The following is a 19,079-nucleotide window of genomic DNA, read 5'->3' as shown; positions in this document are numbered from 1 at the left end:
GATCCTAACTTTGAATAAAGGATAAAATCAAACTTACAATGAAGGAAATTGAACCCTGTGTTTTGCGTGATCTTGCAAATGTGTCTTGTATTCTCTGCAAAAGTTGGTAAAAAAAAGAAGAAAAATAATTAGGAATTTTCACCTAATCGTCAGAATTACAAATGCAAACATAATTCGTTCAAATTCTCCCTCTATAATGAAGAGCAATGTGGTGTATACTAGTCCTTGCACGAAAGAGCAGGAAACAAAATGTTTTAAATAATAATAATAATAATAATAATAATAGAAAAACAATAACAAAGACTTTTGCTGGCGAGGACTACTATTGGCCGTAACCAGTTATACAGTCCTTTTGAAATTTTCATCTTTATTTTTCTCATTATGTACTGAATATTTGTTAATGAAACTATATGAAATATGTTCCTTATTAAATTTTAAAGATTTTCTATTCCGAAAGAAGTTTAAAAAAAATTTAATTTAAGAAAGTTATTTTAAAGTTTTTGTTAAAAAAAATTCAGATTTTCTCATTATTCAGACCTGTATTACAAAGAGGGAGTTGCAAAAAATGAGTTGTGGCGTGAGGAGAAATACAAACTGAAACAAAGAGAATATTCAGACCTGCAATAATACAAAGAGGGGGTTCTAAAACTGAGTTGTGGTGTGAGTAGAAATACAAACTGAAATAGAGAGGAGAGTTTTAAAATATAATCTTAAAAAGATAAGATACAAGTTAGAAAAGCATTTCATCCAAGGCATGAAAATTGTTCAACAGAATGTTTTTACTATAGGCTATAAAAATTAAGGTAGGTACAAGATTCAATTTGAAATTTATTTATCTTAGTGCACTTTTATAAATTTTTACAAAGTAAGGTATAAAAATTTAATTTAAATTGAATCAAAAAATTACCTTGGATTTATTTTATGTAATGTACATTTTGTTGCAATTTAAAAGCATTATTTTTCATCTAGCAATTAATGATATAGATATAAAGTTTTCAATGATTTTTTTAAAAAGTGCAGCAATCAAAATTCTAATAATAACCAAGTAACTTCTCTAACCACTTTGATTAAAAAACTTAATTCTAACAATACCCTCTTCTCAAAATTCTAATAATAACCAAGTAACTTCTCTAACCACTTTGATTAAAAAACTTAATTCTAACAATACCCTCTTCTCAATTAAATAGACTATCTTAAAAAAGGTTAAGTCTTATACTACAGGCTCTAAGTCATGTCGCCTCTGCACAACCGAAACTATAACTATAATTACTTCCCCTCAAAGTAGTAATATAATAAACTCTAAAAACGAACTGATCTCCTACTGCAAACATTAGTCCAAATCATAATATGGTAAATTTGAAATTAGATAGGTCTTAATTTAACCTTTCAGATATATATTTTTTTCTATGACGTTATCGTTTTTCTACATATTTTCTTTACATTTTATTACTCTGTAATTTTCATTGTAATTCTTTATTTCTGCTTTTTTGGCCGGTTTTACATCTGCAATCTCCGTTTTAGTGTTTAAATATTCCTATCAATCAAATCCATTCATCTACCTATACATTTATTTTCTGCATGTATGTTTACTTATATTTTACTATGTGCATTTACTTACATTCTTATTTGCCTTATTCCGGAATTTGTAGATACCGGACATCCTCTCCCCTTACAAATTTCTTTTATAATTCTTTATTTATTTATTTACTCATTTATTTACTTATATATATATATGTGTGTGTGTGTATATGTGTGTGTTTGTTGTGTATATACATATATATATGTATGTATATGTGTTATTGCATGTATTCATATATATGTATGTATGCATATACATGTGTATGTATTTCACTTATCATTAATTCACTTGCTTCCTTTAATAACTCCTGCTGAAGATTTAATTCTTAAGTAACAACTTGTATATTTCAGTTGACCCCTTTTTCTGCTTTAAATTTTTGCCCCTTTTCAACGTCATCTTGTCTGGGTCTATTTCTGTTTTCTATTCTAATATTTCAATCTCCATTCAATTTTTTTTTCTTCTTCTTCTTTACTCATTCTCCCAAATTTAGCCCAGCCTTGACAGACGTTTTAAATTCTTTTTTCTATGCACACCTTTCCCTTGCCCCGATTTGTGAACTATTCCATGGATTTCTGCCTTTTGGATTACTTTGGACCATCTTCCAATTACACGATTCCCATGGATTTTACTTGTGGAAATGGAAACTTAATCAACTTTTTTAGATTTTGATTTTTGGATTTTACCGTCATTGGATATTTTACCCTTCACCAGACTGTCCATTCACGTGAAATCATTTTTTTCTTCACCCTATTCCCTCTACTTCACTTTTTGTTATCAAGTAAGATCTATAACTTGTAGTTTCATCAAATACTTTTGCAAGCAAAATCCGATCCCGCATTTTGCTAAATCCTACCCTCTGATGAGAAGGAAAGTATTTCTTCGAAACTCCGCAAATTAAGGACGATCCACTTATTTAGTGTTTCCTTTTTAAACTTAAATATGTTTTTAACTCTTTTTCAAAGTATTTTTCAACATGTTTTATTAACTACTTGTTCTTATATATATATATATATATATATATATATATATATATATATATATACTAGCGGGGGTACCCGGCGTTGCCCGAGTGTTTGTTTCCGGGACGGAGTTTAAAAAAATGTTATGGTAGGTAAGTAGGAAGGATCAAACCCGGAGTCATGAGTAAAAGTAGGAAAATAAAGTGTGAAAAAAAAAAACAAACAAAAAAAAACATCTGCAACGTTAACATTTCGGCCACCAAGAAAAGTCCATTCCAGTTGTTTAGGAAAAAAAAAAACACTATGGTAGGTCGGCGCGAACGTGAAAATATAATGTGAATTGTCCAGCACCCTAACCACTACGCCACAGAGCTCTGCAGCTTAGTTTAGTGATTTTAAATAACTTGACATGAGAGAACTACGAAGTCAAACCGGTGTTCTCTTCTCAACTGTTCCTTGTGAACGATCTCCAAACGGTGTTAAGTGGTGGCAGGGGGAGGAGGAATTTTTAAGAGAGAAAATATTTTACCACTTCCATTGATCTTAACCGATTTTGGCCGTGACTTCTCAGCAGAAAAAGTATAGAAATCTAAGATTATCGAGGAATTTGAGAACTAATAAGCCTATAACAAACCTCAGATATTGTTCTGCCGTTTGTGCATAATGTATTTGCATGAAATATCTTGATTTTTAATCCTATTAAGGTCAAAATCCCACGGGAAAAAATGAGTTCATTTTATTTATATAGAGATAAGAGCAAATAGTTTTATTTTATATATATATATATATATATATATATATATATATATATATATATATATATATATATATATAAAATAAAACTATATGTATATGTTTTCACATTTGACGACATGGTCCTTAAAAATTCGTCCACGCAATTCTGAATACCACCACCGAATCGACATGCCATGCCACAGACAAATACCGTTGAATCAACACACATGTTTCCAAGCAGAACTGAACAATCTCGCCGAATCGACACGCCACAATACGAAAATCCAATAACGCAAGACACGTTATTAAAGAAGTGCATTTCAAAACCTGCAAATCACTTATCATCTTGTTCTTTTCATAGCCGTTGGGCGAAACCAAATCGTCATTTTGGGGTAAGATGGGTGTAATTCATTAGTGGACTCGATTTGTAATCGAAAGGTTTCGGGTTCGCTTTTCACCACAAGTAGGCCCAACTCATATGTTTGTGCGCTTTCACGCATGCTCAGAACATCCTCGACAGTAAACAAAAAGGATAAAAAGTCATTCTACTTTGGTATTCCAATGATCTGGCATGAACCAAAAAACCATTTTGATGACTGCTATTTCTGTGCAGTCAAAACGAATGGAATTAACAGGAAGAACAGGAATTTGTTGGTTTATCAAAACCTCAAGTCTGCAATTAGGCCAAATCCACATTGCAATGAAATTTCTATTCCAGTTTTTAAAGGCTTGCCTGGATTGGAATTGCCTTGTTCTGGAGAAGACCAAGCGTCTGCTTTGTCCACTGACAGTAGTGAAGTCACTGTTGCAGATGTTGGTTTTCCTCCTTCTTCATTACCACAGTTTTTTGGGGAGAAACTACTGTTGGTCTATCAAATGCGATGATGCTGCCCCTCCCCCATTCTAGAAAATCTTACAATTTAAGTAAAACGTACAATTTATGAAGGATGATGTCTATGCTTAGAATTTTTTACAACTTCAATATTTAATTGTGAATATTTTGGTGTGATTTCATGAATATGTGTCTTTAAGTTGCATAAAAATATTGTTTCTTCGATTTGCCCGTTTTTATTGTAGCTATCAGCTTTCTAGAGAGGAGAATATTTCATAGCAGGAAAATCTAGGCCTGATAGAAAAAAAGGTGACTGCATTTCTGGAATCAGCACCTTCAAATTAGGTAGTTGAAATATCTTAGGCACCATGACAATTTTTTTCTTGGCCAGTGTAATGAATATTTTAACATAGTTAACTACAATCATATTATTTTTCTTATTTTCTGATACATATTTTTTAATACTAATTCTTTTATTTTTAGAATATTAATAAATTTAGTGATTTTTAATTTAGCAAAACACCTATTATATAGTTAAATAATGAATCAATTTTTCCACATGCTCATTAATTTTATTTGTTTAAGACGAATTATCTCCCTTAAGGTTTGTATGTTGAATGGTCTCCCTTTGACCATTGATTTAAAAATCCATTTCTGAGCACCCTCTATCTACATTTTGAAATTTATTGTTTTGCTTCTTTCCGAAGACAGTGGAGTTGTTTGAAGATTTCCCCGATGATTTTTCTTTCTTGCCTCTATTTACCAGTTGAAAGTGGTTTCGTTATTCTTTTTTATTATTATTATTTTAATGAAAAAAGGTTACAAATTAATTGTCGCAAAATACGAACATAACATTGGGATGAGTTATCTCCCTTGCTTTGTCAGTATTAAATATTAATTATTTTGGTCAGTCGTTTAATAACTCGTGTTGAGTAACGTGTTTCTTGCTGCTTCATTTTTTTAGTCATTTTTTGTTTCAGTGCTCACTTGGGCTGAATAACGTATTTCTTTGCCATTTGTATGAATTGACAAACAAGTTGAACGTTGAATAAGAATGCAGCAATCGGCACACGAGCAGTGGTGTAGCAGTAGCATGCCAAGGCAAATTATTTGGTTTCATTTTAGAAGAGTTCCATTCGGAAGCAGAACACAAAAAGACAACCATCGAAGTTGCTGAAGTTTTCGTCAAGTTTGTGAAACTGGAAAATTTAATTTATTTAAAAAATAGTGTTCATTTTCAAAAGAAAATAAAAGCACAGTTGTGAATAATGACTGTTTCCATTCATTTCAGAATTTTAATTTATTAAAATGTTTTTGTTTATGAAAATTTTTCGGGGGGTACAGAATTTAATAATGGCTAAACAGACCAATCAACATGATTTAAAAAATAAAAAATGAAAATAAAGGTTAGCTAACGAGGTTTCGTTCCTCGCTCAACGGAGCTAAATCAAGGAAAATACGATTAAAAAATAAGTCATGAATATGGCTAGGGGAGAAAAAAAAATCTTTTAGGACTTAATTTAGTTTCTATGCAATTTTTCCCCGTTTATCTTTCCCTTTTTGTTTTCTCTCCCCCCACCCCCGGCATTGTTATGATTTTTTTTTTTAATTGTATTTTCCTCGATTTAGCTCTGTCGAGCGAGGAATGAAACCTGGTTAGCTAACCTTTATTTTCATTTTTTATTTTTTATATCATCATGTTGATTGGTCTGTATTTAGTCAATATATATATATATATATATATATATATATATATATATATATATATATATATATATATATATATACTAGCAAAAGTACCCGTCGTTGACTGGGTTCAAAAATAGCCTACAGAAAATGGACTCTGATTTATTAAAATATGATAGGTTATGAAAAGAAAGGGTTGTAAAGAGATAACTTCGAATTTGGGGGTATCAAAACCAAAGCAAAATATGATGAAAGTAAAAATAAAATAGATAAACCCCATAATTTATCATACCATACCTATTTACACCGAAACACTTATCACAATATTCTGTGGATCTATATTAAAAAACCTTGTTAAACTTTGTGATATATTTCCATTCTATGGACGTCAGGCACAAATGAACACCCCATAATTTTATTATACCATATTTCTTCAAACTGAAACATAATTATCAAAGTATACTTACGCAGATAGATATGAAAAGTCTTTATTAAAGTGTGTGCCTATTTCCATTCTATGGAGGCCAGGCGCGAACGCAGACCACAATTTTATTATGCCATCCCTATTTAAGTTAAACATACTTATCAAAGTATTATTATGTACATCTATATCAAAAACATTTGTAAACGTTTTTTTTTTTAATTTTTTTATTTTTTATTTCCATACTTTGTGGACCAGGTGCGAATGCAGACCCCACAATTTTAATGAACCACCGTTCTGCCAGATCAAACATACCCATTCCCATGTCTCGATACATCTTCTATCATTATATGTAATCAGTTTTTTTAAAATAGTCAACCATATAGGAGCCTATTCGTGACCAGACACACACACACACACACACACATTCAGCTTTATATATATATATATATATATATATATATATTTTCACATAATGATTGTTTTAATTCATTTCAAAACTTTAGTTCGCTTCAATAATAATGTGTAGCAGCAGCGACACCAAACAATTTGATATTTTAAATATCTTTGGTTTATAAGCCCAGTACTAATTGCTTCTAGCAGTGAACTACCCTTCCGGCTTGCCCAATCAGAGGTCATCTCTCAAACAAGCTGAGCACATAACAGAGTTTATAAAAAGGTTAAACACACTCCAACTCTCTTTCTTTTCTTTTCCACTCTAGCAACACATTTCACAATGCTCGGACCAATCCTCAAACTGCTCTTTTGGGGTACAACAAAACCTACCTGGGCTTTTAGCCCTGGGTCCGACTTCATGAAGTAGAATCCGTTATGGCTACTGCCAGACCCTAACTTCAACACAGAACTGCCTAACCTTTGGTTCGTACTACTACAAATATAATTATAAATTACTTAAAACTTTTACTCAGTTGTAGCTGGCAGAAAGAGAGCAAGCTACCCCCATGGATTAACTAAAAGTTTCCATTCAAAATTTCATACAGTTTTGTGAGTTGTATGAGAAGGAGGCTGGGTGTTATATCGATCAAAATGTTGTGAGAATAACATCCGAAAATGAATATTTTAACATATTATTTTTCTTATTTTCTAACAATAATAATAAATATACATATATTATTATAATAATAATAATAATAATAATAATAATAATAATAATAATAATAATAATACATATTATTATTATTATTTTATTAATTTTATTAATATACATATATAATAATGATAATAATAATAATAATAATAATTATAATAATAATACTTTTATAATAATAATAATAATAATAATACATATTATTATTATTATTATTATTTTATAATAACTTATGATTTTATATTATTATTATTATTATTATTTTCCTTATTTTCTAATAATAATAATAAATATACATATATAATAATGATAATAATAATAATAATAAGAAGAAGAAATTATAAAATATATTTTTAATAATAATAATAAATTAAAAATATATTTTTAATACTGATTCTTTTATTTTTATAATATTAGTAAAATCTAAGATTTTTAATGTATCAAAACACCTATTATATATTTAAATACATATGGACTTCTGCTACTGCTAATCTTCTCCTTTTCAACATTCTTACTAAGAAAGATAATCAATAAAGTTGGTTTTAAATGCTCAAATGAAACTTTTATCTTCTATTCTACAAATGCTTTATTTTGCTTTACTTTAATGTATTCCTTTTGTTTCATATTTTATTTACCAAAAAATTTCACAAACTTTACCAAAACTTCAAAAATTCAATGAGTAACTTCATTCAATTTTTCGGGTTAAGTTTAGCTTCTTAATAAAGTGAATGAGTTACCTCCCCTCCCTCCCTCCCTCCCTCCCTCCCGGTAATAGAAATTCTACAAGATGCCTACTCCCCATTTTCAATTTGTTTATCCTCACCTTTTATCAAATTGCATTTATCTTGGAAGGATACCACCCAATCTCCAATCTCCATCTCTCCCATTTTCTTTCCTTCCCACTTATAACCCACTCCCATTTAGATATTGACCTGTATGTTTTCAGTTTTGAACAAACGGGCAAACTGAGAGCAGTCTGTCACTTCGAAAAGGTTGGAAGGGTTTTACTAACCGAATATTTTGCTCTTTGTTCTGCACCCCTACTCCCCATTTTTGTACCAATAAATTTTTTGTATATAAAGATATTTATGAAAATATAAAATTTCAAGCAAATATAAAGATAGCTTAAGTAGGGCGGCTTCTAATGCAAATGTGGCACTGTGGTGACTGAGATGGAATCTATTTTCCCCACAATTTTGATGGCATTGTGCTTAATTTGTTTTAAATGTAATTTTTTTTTATATATTTTCTACAAATAAATAATTCAAAGTGTAGTATCTGTTCTATTACACTTTATTCGTTCTGTCCTCGGTCAGTGAAGGAGAAATATTTCTCGACTTTGGTAGTTTTTATTTTTGTCCCAATCCAGAGTGCCCCTTTTTATGGAACCGGATTTTCCAAACATTAAAAACTGACCTTGTGTCTAACTTTGCCCTTGAGAGGAGGTAATTAAATAGTAAAAAAGACATTACAAATATAATGTGGATTGTCTGCCTCTTTTTGTGTATCGCATGTTACAGCGATTTAAAAATTTACTAGTAACTCTCTTACTAAATATGTTTTTTATGAAAATCTGTCCAAACACAACATGAAGCCATTTGATGTAAGGACCTAACAAGAACGAAATATGATTATCGTAAGGATAGGAGAAGCCTGTTGGTCTTAGTCTTGAAAAGAGCAAACCTATAGGTAGAAAGAAAACAGCAGGAAGAGAATTTCACGCACTTGCAGTTCTTGAAAAGGAGCTACAGGAATAGGAAGCTGTATTACTATGAAGTTTCAGACAATTATATATTACGAGGTGCCGATTTCGAATCTCGCTAGATTCAGCCACTCTGATGAGTCGTGGACGACGAAACACGTGTCAGTGGATAATTATATTTTAAAAATAATATATAGTCTTGGAAGTTTTTAACTGTTAAAACTATATAAAAAAAACTATTTAATTTTTATTTTTTATCATTCATTAAAAAACTATTTAGTCAGCAAGTCATTTAATCACCTGCAATCAATGCATCAACTTGCTCTCTTGAATTCACAATAGTTCGACTGTGAATTAAGGGATCATCAGTTGTATAACATGAAACTGTTTCAGGGATTTAAAAACAAAACAGTATATTAAATCATGGCTTCCCAGCAGTGTTGATCAAACACCACCTCCCTTAATCTGAAGAACAAAAAATGTTGCAGATATTAAAGCTAGTTTCCTACTATTTTATTAATTTGGCTATGTTATAAAAATGTCTTCCTTACCTGTGAGATTCGTCTGTTTCTAAATTCAAAATGGATATATTTTTTAATTTACCAGTGTTGTATTTATTTATAAGATTAGGATTAATCCATTTGACTACTTATCACCCCCTACTATGATTAGTACTTTATATAATTACATTCTTATTTATTTAAAACTAGCGAGTGGTACCCGGCATTGCCCGGGTGTTTGGAGGGGGGGGGGAAATAAGTATGAGGATCGAACCCGAACCGTTGAGGCAAAGTTGTAAATTAAAATGTGAAAAAAAAAAAGTGCAACGTTAACCATTACCCCACCGCGAGATGCTAACGGAAACACGTTTGAATTTATTTAATTACTTGGATTTAGCAGGTGCCCGTTTTAATGAGTTAATGAGGTCAAGTTTGACTGCGGGATAGTACCTTCATTTACTGCTGAACGCTTTTTTTTTCCCCCAAGATGTTATAGGAAAAAGACTAACCCACATGCGGCGAGCGACAAATGTTGAATATCTATCTTCCCGAAATCGAGCAAATTAAATAGACAGGCGAGCTTCGTTGTTAACTGTGAGATATTACGATTTATATGTGATATAAAAAGTTTTAAAAAGTTGTGAAGCGAGCGACCGCTTCTCTGAAAGAAGCCTTTTGTAGACATACAGAAAAAGCGAACACACATACATACATACATTTTCGCTTTTATATTTATAGATTAAGAATATATAAAAGTTATATATATATATATATATATATGTTTGTAAATAATACATTTTATACATTACTAATATAGTTTTGGATTTCCTTTATTAATATATTCTGGTTAATGTTATATGCTTCAAAAGCATGAGGATACCAAACAAATGCTTTATTTTACTGTTTAAATATTTTAGTTTTATCATCCTTATTACTAAGCTAGAAACTGGGGGTATAAATTTATTTTATTTAAATTATTAATTTTAAAGTAACGCAAACTATTCTCAAAAACTCTGACATAATGGTTCCATAAAACATAAAAACAGGGCAGGTAGTATCTTTATGCATCATACAGACTATTTGAAAGGAGAAATAGTTTCTTTTATCAAATATTTTATAAAGAAAAATCCCATCCTCAATTTTATATATCTAAATCCAGAAATGTAGCCTGTTGTCCTTTATGTTCACAATTCAATTCTAACTCCTTTGGATATATAAGATGTTTATTTTTTTCGAATTCATCATTATCATTTATACATATAAGATCATCTATAAATCTCCTATACCCATGAAAGTTATATGCTTTAGATATGTCATTTTTTATTTGTGATGACATACATATATACTCGAGTCTATGTAAATACAGATTCGCCCAAAATAGTGCAGGATCCAATCATATTGGGATACCTATCGTTTGGAGTAATATTTTATTTCCCATTTGAAAATAACATTCTTTAATAAGATGACTTATAAGTATTTTTAAAATACCTTTAGAAACACTAGGTTTGCTGTTTTTATTTTTATATCAGAAAGCTTTAGAGTTTGAAAAGTCTGTATATTTACCTTTACCACACACACACACACACACACACACACACACACACACACACACACACACACATATATACAGGACTTCTGACAAATGTATTATTTTCACTTTGACTTTCCATGTCTCACTGACTTTAGCAAATAGGGTGCATACCTTTATAACTATTTGCTAATATTTTCTCTCCTCTGATGAGATGGTAGACATCGAAACCCTATAGGTTAAGGAGATTAATTTTCTAAAGCATTCTTTGTCTTGCTTAGAATAATAAAAATTCTTTGATATAAAACTCAACCACTTCATTTCATTTCAATGAGAGTTTTTTGAAATTCATTGAATTACAATTTAATTTATTTGCTCTATCTTGCATATCGTGCAATTTTTGATTTAGATGGGATAACTTATAGAATATTACTGCCAGTAATATTTTGTAAACCTACAATCTCACGTTTACATAACCACTGATTGTTAAATAAAAACTACTCCGAAGTATATATATATATATATATATATATATATATATATATGGTTGAAAAATCTGAATCAGTTTGATTCATCATATGACAATACTAACAATTCTAATTAGTTAAAAGGTGACGTTTCAATTTTTTCATGGAAATCGCTCCTAACAAGAGAAGCCCCTTGATGTAAAGAGCTAACAAAAATGAAAAATGAGTATCGAAAAGACATGCGGTGCCTATTGAACTTCTTGAAAAGACCAAGGTTATAGGTAAGAAGAAAACAATGAGCAGGTAAAGAGTTCCACAAGCCTGCGATTATTGGAAGAAAACTACAGAAAGTTGTATTACAATGAGGTATCTAAACAGTGAATTGATGGAGACTACTTGACCAAGTACAATTTCAAAGTCAAAAACTTCCTAACGATAGGAGCAAGATGAGTAGATTCTGACCCAGAAAGCAGCAATTTCCCCCTCGTCAGAAACATCGCTCACAGAATGTGAGAATTAAAAGATAAAATAAGGGAAGCAGGATTTACGAAGCCCAAAATAAACCCAAGGTCAACTTTCTAGTATTACTAGCATTTCAGCCCGGCGTTGCCCAGGTGTTTGGAGGTGTATGTTAAGCAAAGCAAAAAAAAAGCAGTCAATTTTTTTAACTTTGACCCCTATTATGACCCCTTAACATTTATTGTTTTGGGCTCATTATTAAGTTAGATCCATGTCCAAGGAAACTATATCTAAAATTTCAAGTGTTTATACCCAAAATTGTCGGAGGAGTTTAGTAGAGTTCTCAAAGGTCAAATCGTTGAACTTTGACCCTTAACAGCCAAATTTCTGTCCAAAAACCGATCACATCGATTTTCCCAAATCTCAGTACCCTGCATATCAAATTTCGAGTCTGTAGACTAAAAATTGACAGAGTTATTGCGTCGGGAAATGTACACAGACAGACAGACAGACAGACAGACAGACACGTTCACTTTTATAGATATATAGATTTCTAAAATAAATATTGGCTCTGTTGACTGGATCTTAGAATATATTGTTACATATAAGAAGTTCAAATAGACCTTCTGTAAGAGCCTCACCAGAAGCGCCACTACAAACTAAAAAACCTGTTAGAATACATACTCATCTTGAAATTCCAAATGCTTTGCACCCTGGTTCTTGACCAAATGAAATTCTTCCGGTATTAAAGTACTGGGAAGTTGAACATCCTGCAGAAAAATCAAAAAAAAAAAAAAAAATGGTAAAATCCTTGAAACAATTTATTTGCATATTACATTTTATTCATGTTGTTACATATTACTTAGCAGTAATATGCTTTCAAAGTTAAGTGTATATTGGACTTGGGGTCAGCTGTGGCCAAATATCATATGGGAAGATGGATCTGATTGGTTTGTTTTACTCATGTGACATAGAAAAGATTTGAAGGTAGAAATTTACAAAAAAGAAAATACAGTGGCACAGCAACTGTCCAATTTTTCCTATCTCTCTCTCTCTCTCTCTCTCTCTCTCTCTCTATATATATATATATATATATATATATATATATATATATATACTAGCATGGGTACCCAGTGTTGCCTGGGTTGACATGAAGTTCTGTTTGGAACACACCTGCTATACTAATCATTTTCATCATGGGCAACGTGAATATCCCCACGACAATTCCAAAAATAAAAGAATGGATAAAAACATGGAAATGTAATTGCCCCCCAAAAGAAGCATGTGATACCCTCTCCATCAGATATTTCGGCAGAAGAGATATAAAGAGAAAAAACTATTCTCCGGATATTGAGCACTGGAAAGACCCCCCCCCCCATAAATAATTCAAAATAAATCATCACAACTTTTGTTTCAGTAAAAAAAGCAGCAAATGCCCGTGCGATCACAAAAAAAAAAAAAAAACTAGCCAAGTAGGCAGAACCCCTAAAAAAATAAAGATCTACCAAAAATTAATTCCAAAAACAATTAAATTAAATTTTTCGTCATTTTATGTTTCTAATGTAATCCCCCCCCCCATGTAATTTGTCATATTTTGATGTTCGTTTTGTTTATGAAATTGTTAGATGAAAGTACAGAGTGGTCTCATAAAAAGTAATTAAATTTATCATTATTTTATGTTGCAAATGTAATTCCGCCCCCCCAACCCCCAAAAAACAAATTGTATTTGTCATGTTCCCCCCCCCATCGCCAAACTGGAAAAAATGTTAGAGGTGACATGTCTCGTTGAACACTTGGTGGCCAAAAAGTGGGTACTCATTTTACGTTAAATATATGTGGAAAAGTGATCCCACGCTCTAAAATGTTAATTTTCTTTTTTTTCAAAATTTCTTTCATATTATCTATAAAGGCTGTTTAAATGTATTAGGCCAAAAAAAGTAGATCTTTTTTTTCTAGGGGGTAAACGATGCTGAGTCACGTCGTAAAAATTTACCTTTTTTTTAATTAGAAAATTAAGTTTGTAATCAATGAGATTAATGTGAAAAAAGAAAAAAGTGTAAATTGTCGAATTTAGAGGGGGGGCGCAGTAGATCTTTTTTTTTTAGGTGTTAAACGAGGTTGGGTCACATCGTAAAAATTTACCGATTTCTGTATAGCTGCTTAAAGAATAATAAAAACAAACAAATGAAATCTTTTCAGTTTTTTGTTTGAATATTTAAAAAACAATAAAAGCCAAACATTTTTCTATCTACTCGGAATTATTTTTTCAAATTTATTGAGATTACCAAATTATTTTATTTGGTGATGGTTTTTTTTTGTTGTTGTTTATGTTCCAAAGGGGCAAATAACTCTAAAACAAGGATAAAAAAATCGATGTTGGAATAATAATTCCAAATAAATCAAATGAAATATGTTATCAATATAATTATTGTTTAAAATTTATTAAATAATAATTTTAAATAGAACACTTATAACAATTCCTTCTCTTGAAACATTAACTAAGGTACTGCTGTTTAATAAAATCGATTTTTCTTAATGTAATATGCAAATGAGATGATCTCTTTATTGTATCTAGTTTGCAAGAATGATACTATATATAGAAATAAATGAGAGAGTAAAGTAAAAAACCTTTTAGAATATATATATATATATATATATATATATATATATATATATATATATATATACAGCTTAGTGCATTAGAAAAGAGTGAGCTCAATTCTATAAGAGGAGACTTATTGGGACAGTATAAAGCTCGACAAGTATCGATTGGAGCTTATATAGGGGAACAATAGGAATGGTAAATGAATTCACAAAAACTACATATTGGTAAATATAGATTGGTTCATTTATTTAATAAAGGAATACAAACAATTAGTTGGGGGATAGAATGGACTCTTTATGCAAAGGCATTTCGAAGCCATTCCTATTGTTCTCCTATATATATATTCAAAAATTAAGAATAATTGAATTTCAACAAGCGTCGTTGATATTGCTCAATCAAAGAGAGCAAATTATATTTTTTTATTATTTTTTATGTAAATACAGTCATATCTTGCTATGATGTGGAGACCGTTTCAATGATATTTGATTTCATCAGGTAAGAAAAATTAAAATACAGAAATTAAAAAGGTTCTAGACCTTTTCAAATTTTGAGGAGAGAAAAAATGCCATGACTGGCATAAAGCAAAATTAAAGTTCTCCTTTTTCTCCTTCCCTTTTCAATTTCTGTATTTTAATTTTTCTTGCCTGATGAAATCAAATATTATTGAAACGGTGAGAGAGAGAGAGAGAGAGAGAGAGAGAGAGAGAGAGAGAGAGAGAGAGAGAGAAACTATAAAAAATATAATTGTGGCAAATTTGCTACACAAAAACATTTGTGCTTCCTTCCTGAAAGAATTCGTCTGATTTAATGAATGGATTTACATTCTACATTTCTTTTGATAGGCAACCAGAGTCCACTCTTAACCTCAACCAATTAGAATGATTGATTTTATTGCCACCATTTTATTGTCACCACTTCCCTTTTTTAAAGGTTTTGGCACTCTACATTTTTAAGTGGATTAAACCAACAAAAGATGACCCTCATTAAAATGGGTTTAGGCAAACTCACTCATCAACATTAGCACATGATTCATTTATTAACTATAGTATTATTTGGAATAATGAAAAAAAAAAGTGAGAGAAACCAAAAACTTTCCAGTAAATCTCATTTTTAACATGGAATCTTTTGCAGTTCTGAATTTTTTAGATGATTATTTATTTATTTTTTTAGCTGATTATTTATATTATTTATTTTGATCGGACTATTGAATGGAAGATGATTATCGAAAAGACAGGAAATGCATCAACGCTTTTTCTGCCTTCAGGACATTGTGTTTCAATAAATGGTGAAATGAAATAAGGGAATATAGTTTTAGATAAACTATGAATAAGTTTTCTGTTAGAAATATTTCACTTATTCAGTCACGCTGAAATTTATGTAAAAAAAATCCCATTTGTATTACTTATTTTGATCAGACTATTGTTCTCATCTCGACTGTTATCTGTGCAACGTTTCAGTCAGTGTAGCCTCCAATCTTTGTCAGGCATGTTGGTCGCCATCTTGAAAAAAAAAAAAAGAAAATTTACTGACTCCATAGATGGTTTCGTATTCTTGGAGTTGTTTTTTGTCAACCAAATTTTTTTCCCATATACAAAACGACGGCGAAAAAAGCAAAAACAATTCCAAGAATACGAAACCACCTACAGAGCTAGTAACTTTTCTCCTTTCTTTTTCCAGATGGTGACCAACATGCCTGACGAAGGTCAGAGGCTACACCAATCGAAATGTTGCATAGATAACACTCAAGATGAGAACAATAACCCAATCAAAATAAGTAATACAAATGGGATTTTTTTTTACATAAAATTCAGTGTGACTAGATAAGTGAAATATTTCTAACAGAAAACTTATTCATATTTTATCTAAAACTATATTCCCTTATTTCATTCCATCATTTAATGAAAGTTCTGGAACATTGAAACCCTATGTCCTGTAGACAGAAACATCATTCATGCAATATGTATTTCCTGTCTTTGCGATAATCATCTTCCATTCTTGTTAGCTCCTTACATTAAGTGGCTTCACGCCTTGTCTGGAGTGATTTCCATGAAAAAAAAAAAAAAACATTCTATCAAAGCTTCTAGTTTTTATCATTGTATTATCTTTCATTCATTTTTTTTTTGTTTTGTTTTTTTTTTCTTTTGCTTTTTAACAGATAATATGTCGAAAACGGTGCGTGAAAAATAATGAGCAAAACCAACAAAGAAATAAAAAATGATTGATCAAAGTTTGCAAAGTTTACTTTCCTGTTGTTTTGGTGTAATCCAACTATAATATAAAGTGCAATTTGTTCAGTAAATTTCATGTGTAGCATAGTGCAGACGGCTATATGCAAGCCGTGAGTGAAATGACGTCATGGTAAGGAAAAAGAAGACTATAAAAAGGAGAGAGAGCACATTCGAGAAGACGATCACATTAGAGACGTGGATGATGTTCGAGAGCATGTTCAAGAAGTACATGCCTCACATTTCCTGAAATATTTAAGCATATCTCTTCATGGTTCAACACTGAAAAACTGATTTTTTTTTGACACAATGCAAAGTAGTCTGTCTACAGCATATATAACAGAGTTCATTTATTTTCCCCTCAAAATAACTCAAAATATAGCCATTAAAAGCTTAATCTCTGGCAGAAATAAATGAGTACACCCCTAAGAAACTACACCTCTAAATAGTGAGTACAATCCTAAAAAAAACTACGCACCTAAATGTCTAAATTGGGTACTGCTTTTTTTCTCCCTCAACAATGTCATGTGACTGATTAGTGTAACTATGCCATGTGTTCATAGAAAGCTGGTGTATTCAAATTTGTAGTGCAGCTCTCACACTCTCTCTTACTAGTCACTGAAAGTTCCAACATGGCACCATATGGCAAAGAACTCTCTGATGATCTGAAAAAATATATTGTTCATAAAGATGGCCAAGGCTACAAGAAGATTGCTAACACCTTCAAACTGAGCTGCAGCACAGTGGCTAAGATCATCCAACATTTTAAAAGAGCAGGGTTCACTCAGAACAGGCCTTGGGTAGAAACTGAGCACATGTGCTGAGCGTCACATCCAAATGCTTTCTTTAAAAGATCGGTGTAGGAGTGCTGCTGGCATTGCTGTAGAGATGAGGGACATCATAGCGGTAGTGAGAGAATAAGGAAATAATTGTTGTACAACAAAAAAAAAACCTCAGTTGAAATTCTTTTCTATTCTTTGTCTGCTTTGCGACTGAGGCTACGTGTTGGTTCCCAGACAACGTTACACATGTTTCTCTATTTAAAATAAACATTGCTTACCGCTCCCTCCCCAGTGTGATCCAAAAATGCAAAACAAAAAGCGTGTATAAAGTTCTAAAACTTAAAAATCTTTTATCATGACACAAGAGAGGGGGAAAAAGAGGGAGAATAGAAGGAGGAAAAGAAGAAAGTAAGATAGAATAAGAAAGGGAGAGGAGGTGAGGAGAGGAGAGGAGGGAAAACAGCAATATGAGAAGTGAATGGAGGAGTAGAAGGAGAAAGACAGGGTAGGAGGAAAAGAATGAGGAGGAGGAGAGAAAGTATGGTTTAGGAGTAGGAGGAGAAAAAGAAGGACAGGAGAAGCGAGAAGAAACAACAAAAATAATAACAATATAACAATTTATGAATACTTACTTTGAGATTTTTTTTCTCAGCTATGCCTCCAATAAAATTTATGTCATATTTAGTGGACTTTTCAGATTTCCTGTCGATTTTTGGAACATCGTAAAGGAAGGAAGTGTCCCTAAAATCAGTAAAAGAAAAAAAGAACACATTACAAAGAAATTTAAACAAATGCATTACAGAAATTCGTTATTCTAATAATAATTTTTTAGCTTTAAATTGACACTTGTTGACATTATTCTCCGATTGGTCAAAGAAAGTGTTGTCTTGGTTTTAGGGAAGAAAAGAATGAGCTAGCGAAATGAAAAACAGACCTTAATAAGTGGTGCCTCCCTTGTAAAAGAAAAAAAGAAAAGAAAAGCGAATACTTTTTTGAACACTGCAATTTTTAAAGTGTTCAAGTTGATGCTAAACAGCACTTCTATAGTTTTATTTTGCGAGTTATTGCCTCTGAGGAAAAAGGACTAATTTTTAAAAATCCATGGAATAAGGAAAATTTTTCATTATATTCCTTGATTTTGAACTTTTCATGAATAAATAATGTAAATTTTTATATTTTGTTCATTCTATTATTTTTTTCTTATATTAATGCTCTGTTTTTGATATCAAGCATATTTTTATCAAGATAGAATCTAATATAAAATTTCTATATTTTTATCACCTTATAAATATATATGTGTATAAAAAAGATCTCCAACTGCTTTTTTATTTTTGCTGAGGAATATACAAACTGTCTCTGATGAGTTGATTAGTGTTTTCCCACCATTCAACGAAATATATGTAAGACAATAAAATATTATGAATAAAAAATAAATATACATTTGGTTTTGGAATGTTCACTACTGTATTAAAAAAAGTGATAACAACAGAT

At 31.0% G+C, this 19,079-nt stretch overlaps 1 protein-coding gene across 1 annotated transcript in view; it reads right to left on the bottom strand.

Annotated features, from left to right (window-relative positions):
- Nucleotides 1-19,079, bottom strand: part of LOC145241411 (axonemal dynein light chain domain-containing protein 1-like) — a 182,933-nt gene that overhangs the window by 142,600 nt on the left and 21,254 nt on the right. Inside the window, exons 5-7 of the mRNA XM_080104340.1 lie at nt 18,221-18,329; nt 12,661-12,746; nt 38-94 (exon numbers count right to left, since the gene is read on the bottom strand). Of these exons, the coding sequence (XP_079960466.1) occupies nt 38-94; nt 12,661-12,746; nt 18,221-18,329 (252 nt within the window). The remainder of the gene's footprint in view (nt 1-37; nt 95-12,660; nt 12,747-18,220; nt 18,330-19,079) is intronic.

Source organism: Euprymna scolopes, chromosome 20 (genome assembly GCF_053919585.1).
Source record: "Euprymna scolopes isolate OS-2025 chromosome 20, ASM5391958v1, whole genome shotgun sequence".
NCBI lineage: Eukaryota > Metazoa > Mollusca > Cephalopoda > Sepiida > Sepiolidae > Euprymna > Euprymna scolopes.
This window is presented reverse-complemented; position numbering and strand designations above follow the sequence as displayed.